Source organism: Mus caroli, unplaced genomic scaffold, assembly GCF_978045245.1.
Source record: "Mus caroli unplaced genomic scaffold, Mus_caroli_1 scaffold_8, whole genome shotgun sequence".
In the NCBI taxonomy this organism is placed as follows: domain Eukaryota; kingdom Metazoa; phylum Chordata; class Mammalia; order Rodentia; family Muridae; genus Mus; species Mus caroli.
The window spans coordinates 5,642,165-5,650,679 of NW_028227263.1; the positions used below are offsets into that span (position 1 = coordinate 5,642,165).

Genomic DNA, 8,515 nt, shown 5'->3' on the forward strand with positions numbered 1-8,515 from the left:
TTAAAGGCGTGCGCCACCACGCCCAGCTGGCAGTTTGTTTTAATTACACCAGATCAAACAATTTCACCTACCATCTCCCTTCGTTTTTTAACCATCCACCTTGATTCAACCGGATCTCTGGACGTGCAGGAGGACCAATCCTTCCTGGGATGGAGGGAGGGACCGGCGCGGTTAGGGCCCCGCCCCTTCCGGCTGTGCCGCGTCTCCCAGCAACGGTCCAAATCCGCCAGGTTTCTTCCGCTGTGTTTCTCTGCTGCAGACCCACTTCTCTGCCATGCTCAGTGCTTCCAAGCCGAGCTCTGCTTCGTTCCTGCCAACGCCTGGGGATATTCACAACCTCTGCGCCTGGCTGGACCGGCTCCCACTCAGCCGCCCCAAGCGCCACTTGGCTCGGGACTTCAGTGATGGTGGTGCGAGTGAGGGCGAGGCGCTATGGGGCGGATGATGAAGAGGACTCAAAGCTGAGGGCCACCCTTGCCTCCAGCCCCCTAGTACGGGTGTGGGTGTTGGGGAAACGGAGCAGTTCTTGAGTCCAAACTCGTGCTCCTTAGGAAAGGTAGTAGCAAACAGAGCCTCCTGTGGCTCTTCCAGCTCCCCCTGGGCTCTCACGCTGTATTAGCTTCCCAGGCCATCCTACCACTTGGTCTGACCTGGAGTCTAGGTGCCGTGCCAAAGACTCGGGGACAATCATGGGCTCCCCAGGATAAGCTCGTGTCCTTCCCACTCCATTCCATGCATCTCATGTGGTCAGGGATTACAGTTGCAACCCAGGGTCTTGGCCAGGCAAGCCAAGTTCCCCTCGCATTCCCACAGTGCTGGTGGCCGAGATTGTGAAGTACTTCCGCCCTCGGCTGGTGGACTTGCACAGCTACGTCCCAGCCTGCAGTACAGACCAGAAGCTGAGCAACTGGAGCCTTCTCAACAGGCAAGGCCTGGGAGCTCAGCCCACCTAGGTTGACCCCGGGATGCTCTCTCCAGCCATGGGTCTCTGACTGCCTAACTGTGGGTCCTTGCCTACAGAAGAGTACCACAACCAGGGTTCCTGGGGGTGCTAGGGCAGCCTATCAGCTAGCCTGCTCCCTTATGGATCAGTAGAGTTTTTTTGTTTTGTTTTTTAAAGATTTATTTATTTACTATATGTAAGTACACTGTAGCTGTCTTCAGACACACCAGAAGAGGGCATCAGATCTCATTTCGGGTGGTTGTGAGCCACCATGTGGTTGCTGGGATTTGAACTCTGGACCTTCGGAAGAGCAGTCGGGTGCTCTTACCCACTGAGCCATCTCACCAGCCCCGGATCAGTAGAGTTTTACTTCACCTCCCCAAATGTCCTCAGACAAGTCTCTGCCTGTATAGTGTGATAAGGGATCTCAAGGGCAGAGTCGGGCAGATATGTCTGATGTAGTCCAATCAAAGAGGGCCCTCGGGAAGTGCCTGAACAGAGCAAGGTGGAGAACCTGTGTGGGCACCCCCAAAAGACTGGCTCAGATTGGAATAGAAACATTGCCGGGCTCAGGCTTGGGTCCAATCTCATGGGCTTATGTTTGAGAGGGTAGAGATGAAACAGACCTCAAGGGAGATGATCATGCTGAGAGGGCCCAGCTGCAGGTTTCCGGTACTGTTGAGTTCTCTCAGCAGGATTTACTGAGGGCAAGCCAGTAGAGAGATGAGAATGAGTGCAGAGAACATGGCCTGATAGAGCACCCCATGTTCTGCAATCTCCTGAGACATAGCTCCAAAGGCCAAGAATGAGATAGCTATGTGCCACTCAAGTGCAGGGCACAAAGGGGCTCTCTGAGAAAGCAAGATGCTGCCCAGTGGCTGGAAGGCATTACAGGGAGCGCAGAACTTCAGGTAGGGCTCAACTCCCAGCCCTTGATGGTACTGCTTTGAGAGTGTGCCCCTACCTTCTTTGCAGGAAAGTCTTTCGCAAGCTGCACTTGTGTATCTCAGATAATGATATCCAAAGGGTGGTATCCAACAGGCCTGGAGTTATCGAGTCTATTCTATGTGCACTGAGGGAGAAGATGGAGGCCAGGACTGTTCATGTAGGCTCAGCTAGTACAGCTGTAAGTGTCTGCACATCAATTCGGCCTGCAAGTCTGCTGTGTCTTCTGCCCTTTGTACTCAGTCAGATAATCCATCTGTGTGAGAATAAAACAGAGAAATGAATGTCCCTGTGGTCCAGAAAGAAATGAATTCCATACATGAAGCAACAGTCCTCACTTAGACTCATTCCTGACTTCCCTGCTGATCTTCCGGGACGGGGGGGGGGGGGGGCGGGGGCTCCCCCATCTCCTTCCCAGCCAAATCCACCTACCCTGAGGCAGTGAAAACACTTAAGAGTTGCTCCAAATACAACCAACCCAAGTGCTTCCCACTCTTCTCCAGTTTCCACACTAACCCCACCCAGAGTTCGTAATGACCAGACAAATTCAGGCCAGCTACACTCCACTTCCCGACTTTTGTACTTTGCAGGATCCAGGGCCCTCTGCTGTGGATGCTGTCCGACCCTGGCGGGATCTTACCCCCCACCCACCTACCTCTAAGATGCAAGATCCCGATGTGGATAACAGCAGCTTGTCAGAGTCCTGCAGAGAGCACCACTCTGTTCCCGAAAGCTGGGTCCATGATGTTGAACTCCCAAACCTTCAAAAGAAGGCAGGTATGCTCAGGTGCATCCTGGGCCCAGAGAGGCTAGTGGGCTCCTGAGGAAGAGATAATGCTTAGGGTCCTGGCTCCATCAATACCCAGAGAGCAACCATTCCAGGGGCAGCCTGTGAGCTATGCAGGGAAGCCATTATTCAAACAGGAGCACCATTCCTGAGGTTTCCAGGGCTATGCAAAGGTCCCTGAAGGCAGGATAGGACCAAGTCCTTCCATGATCACTTCCGAGTCTGCTTTACCGGCTATGGATCATGTCCCCTCCCTCGTCCATATGTCCGTCCTGTCACTAGTGGGTGCCTATCCGAAGCAAGGTCCTGAGCTGACGGTGTCTATTTGTCATACAGGCCTACAGAGCCCTCCAGCCCCCTCCAGCACGAAGATCCTTCAGAATCAAAGGGATTTGGAGAAAATGGGCTGCTGTGCTTGCAGAGGGTGGACCTTTATCTCTCAAATTCTCCCCGCCCACCTCCTCCTGCTCCTGGCCTGGACTAAAGGTCAGTGTTTACCTTTCAGGGACTCAATTGAAGGGCTCTGGGACCACCTGGTCAGCATCCAGCAGCAGCTGGAGGATAAGGAGCAAGCACTAGCCATTCTGCAGGAGACGGTCAAGGTACGGTCCTACTGGGCATCCCTTGCTTCCCGGAGATTCTGAGCTGCAAGGATGCAGAGGGACCCACTGCCCCAGTTTCATACTCCTTGGCTGAGTTTCTGAAGAGCCGGCACTGGCCCGGTGAGGGCAGTATAGGGAGTGCAGGGCCCTGACCAGAGAGAGTCCACGTTCTTTAGACATTCTTTAGATTCTTTAGAAATTAGTCAGTGGCCTAGCAGTGGTGATTCATCAGGCTTTAATCCCAGGCAGAGGCAGATGGATCTCTGTGAATCTGAGTCCAGCCTAGTGTTCAGAGTGAATTCCAGGACAGTCAAGGCTACCGAGAGAAACCCTGTCTTGAAAATTTGAAGAAGAAAAGAAAAAAAAGAAAAACAAAAAAAAGGGAAAGGAAACAGTCTGTGGATCATTTCAGTCCTTTTCAGAGGCAGAAAAGATGTGGTGGATTCTCATCACCTGCCTCAGTGATCTGCCCATTCCAGACCCAAGTGCAGCTCAGGAGTACAAGAGGGCAGGGTGGACCAGGGCCCATCTCAGGAAGCGTGTGCTGGGCAAATGCCTGGAAAGCAGATAGAGAGATGATGGCTGAAGAGGCTCCTGTCTGCCCTCCCCCATCCTCACCCCACCCCCCACCTCTGCCACCCCAGCTTGAACTAGGCCATGTCTTTCTCTTCATCTCCAAAAGCCAAGGCCCTCAAAACAATGCACCCCGGGATCCTCGTGAGCTTTTAGATGTGCAATGAATACCTGGTTTTGAGGCACATCTCCGTCTATGGAACACACTTAGCTCTGCGTGCACACCTGCCTCTGTGATACACAGCTTATCCTGTAGTACACATGTGGCTCTGCTGTGCACACTGGGTTCTGTGGTGTGTGCCTGGTTGTGTGGGCTAATGTCTGGGACTGCACATGCACATCTGGTTCTGTGGATGTACTCCTGGCTCTGCAAGGACACACCTAGTCCTGCAGTATCTCCCTGGTTGGGTAGTCCGTGCCTTGCTCTTTGATGGATATTTGGTTCTGCAGACACACCTCTGATCTTGCACCAGGAACTTCCAGTGCCCCTTACTATTCCTTACCTCTCCCTGTATCCTGGGAACACACGAACTAAGACAATGGGGAAGAACGGAGACTGCACCAATGGGCACGGGGTCACGGGGGCTATCGGAAATTGCAATGCCATCTGAGTTCCTGAGTATGCACCCAAATCTTGACGAGTTATCTTCTTGTGAAAACAGGAAAGTGATGTGATATCACTGTGGCTTTGGACTTACAGAGCAGTAGAGAGGAAGCGGTAAGGAGAACTGAAGCAGTTGCCTCCACCGCCCCGCTTGCTCACAGCGCAGCTCTCCCCACTGTTGCCCTGGCTCATAGCTGGCCAAGGGAACTGTAACTTTTCACTGGAGACCCAGAGAGGAAACAGACCCACTTGCCACCTAAGGGTTGACATTCAGCTTGCCATTTAAGGATTGAATGCCACTTGCAAATTGTCACAAAGTGGGCTGCATGACTTGGGAGGACTTTGTTGTGATAGACAGGCCATCGGATGGAATCCATTGCTGCATCTAGCCATACTGCCCGCCCTGTCTTTTTTGATTTGGATGAGGGTTGGAAGCTATCCAGAACAGGGGCTGTATGTGTTGCCTGTGAACACAGTGTCACACTTCACAGGTCCGGGGAGGGACCTTGTCTTTCATTGTCTGCTGTGAGGCTGGCTCCCCACCCTGATCTACATGCCTGCCTTCACACTACATGGGAATGAGACCCAGTTTTTCTGCCTGAGGAGCATGGTGGGGTCTAGGTTTCTGGTGGGAGAAAGTTTGGGACAAGGTCATCCTTGAAGCAGGCATGGAGGGACCACAGATGCCCCAACTGTGCCAAAGGGCTCAAGCTGTTCCCCCCACCCCCTCTCTCTCGTTTTGTGAAGCTGAGTATAGCCAGAGTAGCCTTAAGTTTCAGTGGTCCTCTGTCTCTGCCTCCCCGGGACTAGAACTGTAGGTGTGTGCCACCATTCCTAGCTTTAGCAGCCCCATCTTCATTCACTTACGTTTTTATTTCATTAAAAAAAATTATGTGTACCTGGGCATGGTGACACGTGTCCTTAATTCCAGGATTCCAGAGGTAGAGGCAGAAGGATCTCTGTGAATTCATGGCCAACTTGGTCTATATAGAAAATTCCAGGATAGCAAGGACCACATAGAGAGACAGAGTCTCAAAAAAATTTTTTTTAATTTTGTGTACATCTGGGTATGGGCAGATACCCATGGAGACCAGATGCCTCAGACTCTCCTGGAACTGGGGCCGCAGGTGCTTGTGAGTGGTAGCAACCACACTCTGAACTTATCCAAGAGGTGACCGGTATATACACACTCTCCCCACCAACATCCCCCCATCCTTTTAAAGACAGGGTCTCTCTACGTAGCTCTGGCTGTCCTTGAACTCACTATATAGACCAGACTGGCCTCAAACTCACAGAGTTTGCACTGGGATTAAAGGCACATGCCACCACCAAACCCAGCAAGAGTATGTATATACTCCTAACCTTAACCACTGAGCTATCTCCACCACCACCACCACCACCACCACCCCCACACACACACACACTTATTCTTGAGTCATCAGCTTTTGGAAGTACAGGATGAACAAACAGCACAACAGCCACATATCTACCCATCATCTGCTGTTTCTGCAAATATGCTCTGAGTAACTTCCCAACTAGGTGCTTGGTTCACAGCAAAGAAGGCTCAGTCCCTCTGCAGCCCTGCCCTGCCCTACATTTGTCCTTTCTGGCTGATACTGGGAAACAGGCAGGGAGGCCAGGGAGATTCCCAGCAGGGAGCAGGAAGAGAGAAAGGAGTCAACAAGTCATCTCTGTGAGCTCCTTGGGCTCACTGACTGTAGGCTCCTCCCCAAGCATCTTTTTTTTTTTTTTTTTTTTTTTTTTTTTTTTTTTTTTTTTGGTTTTTTGAGACAGGGTTTCTCTGTGTAGCCCTGGCTGTCCTGGAACTCACTTTGTAGACCAGGCTGGCCTCGAACTCAGAAATCTGCCTGCCTCTGCCTCTCGAGTGCTGGGATTAAAGGTGTGCACCACCATGCCAGCTCTCCCCAAGCATCTTGGTGTCTCTCTTTCCCAGTGGCCCCCACAAGGGCCCTTGGTCCTGCCCCAAAGCCATCAGACCTGGAGTTGTACATTTGTTCCTAGAGGTTAGAGTTGCCCGAGGCCTAGCTGGCAGGTAGACAGACAGACTTCTTTAGATACTTTCAGACTTGTGTGCTTTCTGAAGATTTTGCAGTTGAAGGTGATGAGGTTGGAACATCTGGTACAGCTGAAGGACCAGCGGATCTGGGAGCTGATGAGAACCGGACCCGAGGAGCATCAGAACTGGAGGAGGCCCCACCCAGAGTCATTCAGACCTCGATCCTGAGCCCAACTGGAGCTTCTCACCGATCATGCAGCCTCCAAGTGAGACGTGGGGTGTGGAGGCCAGAGCACGCTGGGGCCACAGACGAGTTTGGACAGATTTGAGTTTGGTTCTCCCAACCCCCCAGTATCGTGTCATCATCATTGATTTACTGCATTTGTGAGCTCACTAAGTCCTGGTATGTGCAGTGTCTCAGGGTCGCCTTCCGGGGGCGGGGGTGGGGGATGGGAACCACTAACCATGGAGCCACCCTGAAGGTTTCCAGAGATTCCACTGATAGGGACCCTTGGAAGATTTTGCAGGCCTGAGCCTGCTGGGCTTTTCCACTGCAGGGGGTCACAGAGAGGAAAGTTGCTGGATATGCAGGAGAGGCTATAGGAGAGGATGGCACACCCCTTCTAAGGTGGCCTGGTAACCTACTTTGCCCTGAAGATTTGGGGAGCCAGGTGGGCCTGAACCTGAGACCTAGATAGCCATGACAAGTGGTACAGCTGTTGGGTTTCAAGACCTGGATGCTGCTCACAGCCTCTGGGATATCCTCACCCTTCTGGACACCAGCCACATCCCTAGGCAGGGGCTGGGGACAGGGGCATGCCTGGCAGCTGCATAGCTACCTAACTTCTATATCCACAGTGGGGCTTAGCTGGGGGCCCCTCTGCCTCCCCGGAGTCACCCTTCTCTGTGCCTGTAGGCCATGGCTGGCCCCTGAAGCCTCTCAGGAAGTAGAGGCAGAAACTTGAGACTGAGCTCATGGTTTTACAGCTCCCCCCCCCCCAGAGATGCAGGCACAGTTTCCTCCGTGAGTCAGAAGCGAGTCACTAGCCGCAGATCCTACCACCCGTTCTATGCTGAGTCACTTTTCAGAGCTCCAGTCAGTAGGGCAGTGTCCCTGTGTCTGGCTCTATCAGCACTGGTCCCTGTGGTCAGCGGATTGGGAAAGCTTTGTTCCAAATGGAAGCAGACACCTCCAGGAGAGTAGCCCCTATTGTCTTACTTTAGTACTAGCAAAGTACACTGTGGAGGGGGACACCTCTGATGCATGGGGCCTGGATAGGCTCCTAGTGTCCAAGGCAGAAACCTTCCCTAAATGGCTGTAGAACCTTCCAGATGGAGCTGCCACAGTACTAGGGGTAAAGCCAAGCTTGCACCTCAGGGAGGTGGGAAGAATGGGGAAGGGCCATGGAGCTCGGTCAGCACAGGCCCAGACAGCTGTAGACCCGACCCGGCCAGCCCTCCAAGTCCCCTCACGCAGTGACAGTTGAGGCCAGCTTTCTGGGCCAGGTGCATGCACAGACATGGATCCCACAAAAACACACGTGGAGGCTGCTTCTCCGATGGGCAGGAAGACTACTGCTGGCAGCCTGAAGCCTGGCAGGAGGCCGGTGTTGTAGACTTTTGTGCGAATGCATGTGGGACAATGTGTGTGACTGTATATGTGAGCAGTGTGAGACTGTGTATGACTATCAGCAACACTGTGTGACTATGTCCCCAGTGCTGTGACAATGTGTGACTGTATATAACCGCGTGACATTCTGAGCGTGTGTGGCTGTGTATTGACTCTGTGATGCTTTGTGGCTGTGACTCTGTGATTGTATACATGACTGTATATGTGACATTATGTTTGTATAGTGTGATGGCCAGTACTGGTGCCATAATGGCAGCCTCAAGATGGATGGCAAAGATGCAATCCAGGAGGCAGGCTGACAGGCTGTGGCTCCTGCACCAGCTGCCCCTCCCTGATCCAACACTGCCTCCTGGGCCTCGTGGACTGGGCCTGGGCTTTGGGCAGAAACAATGTAGCTGGAAAAAAAAAAAAAAA

General features: G+C 52.6%; 1 protein-coding gene across 5 annotated transcripts; it reads left to right on the forward strand.

The window, feature by feature from the left end:
- Positions 1–190: 190 nt before the first annotated feature.
- On the forward strand, positions 191–6,858 carry LOC110298648 (sperm flagella and cilia-associated protein 1-like). Of its 5 annotated transcripts, none has more exons than XM_021168009.3 (7): positions 191–410; positions 814–925; positions 1,919–2,069; positions 2,479–2,665; positions 3,012–3,099; positions 3,181–3,277; positions 6,559–6,854. In XM_021168009.3, exons 1-7 carry the CDS (start codon positions 275–277, stop codon positions 6,697–6,699), a joined length of 912 nt encoding a protein of 303 aa, XP_021023668.1. In that variant the 5' UTR covers positions 191–274; the 3' UTR covers positions 6,700–6,854. The 5 variants fall into 5 exon arrangements, with proteins under 5 accessions (XP_021023668.1, XP_029335706.1, XP_021023667.1 ...); XM_029479846.2 differs by having other exon boundaries at positions 208–410; positions 2,479–2,661; positions 6,559–6,670; XM_021168008.3 differs by lacking the exon at positions 3,181–3,277 and having other exon boundaries at positions 208–410; positions 3,012–3,161; positions 6,559–6,858.
- The last annotated feature ends 1,657 nt before the right edge of the window (positions 6,859–8,515 follow it).

What these genes read in the sequence shown, in the direction of transcription:
- LOC110298648 (XM_021168008.3), top strand. Translation starts at nt 275, where the DNA reads ATGCTCAGTGCTTCCAAGCCGAGCTCTGCTTCGTTCCTGCCAACGCCT. An exon ending in AACTGGAGCCTTCTCAACAG is followed by an intron (nt 926 to 1,918) that starts GCAAGGCCTGGG and finishes CCTTCTTTGCAG; the next exon opens with GAAAGTCTTTCGCAAGCTGC. An exon ending in GCTCCTGGCCTGGACTAAAG is followed by an intron (nt 3,162 to 6,558) that starts GTCAGTGTTTAC and finishes TGCTTTCTGAAG; the next exon opens with ATTTTGCAGTTGAAGGTGAT.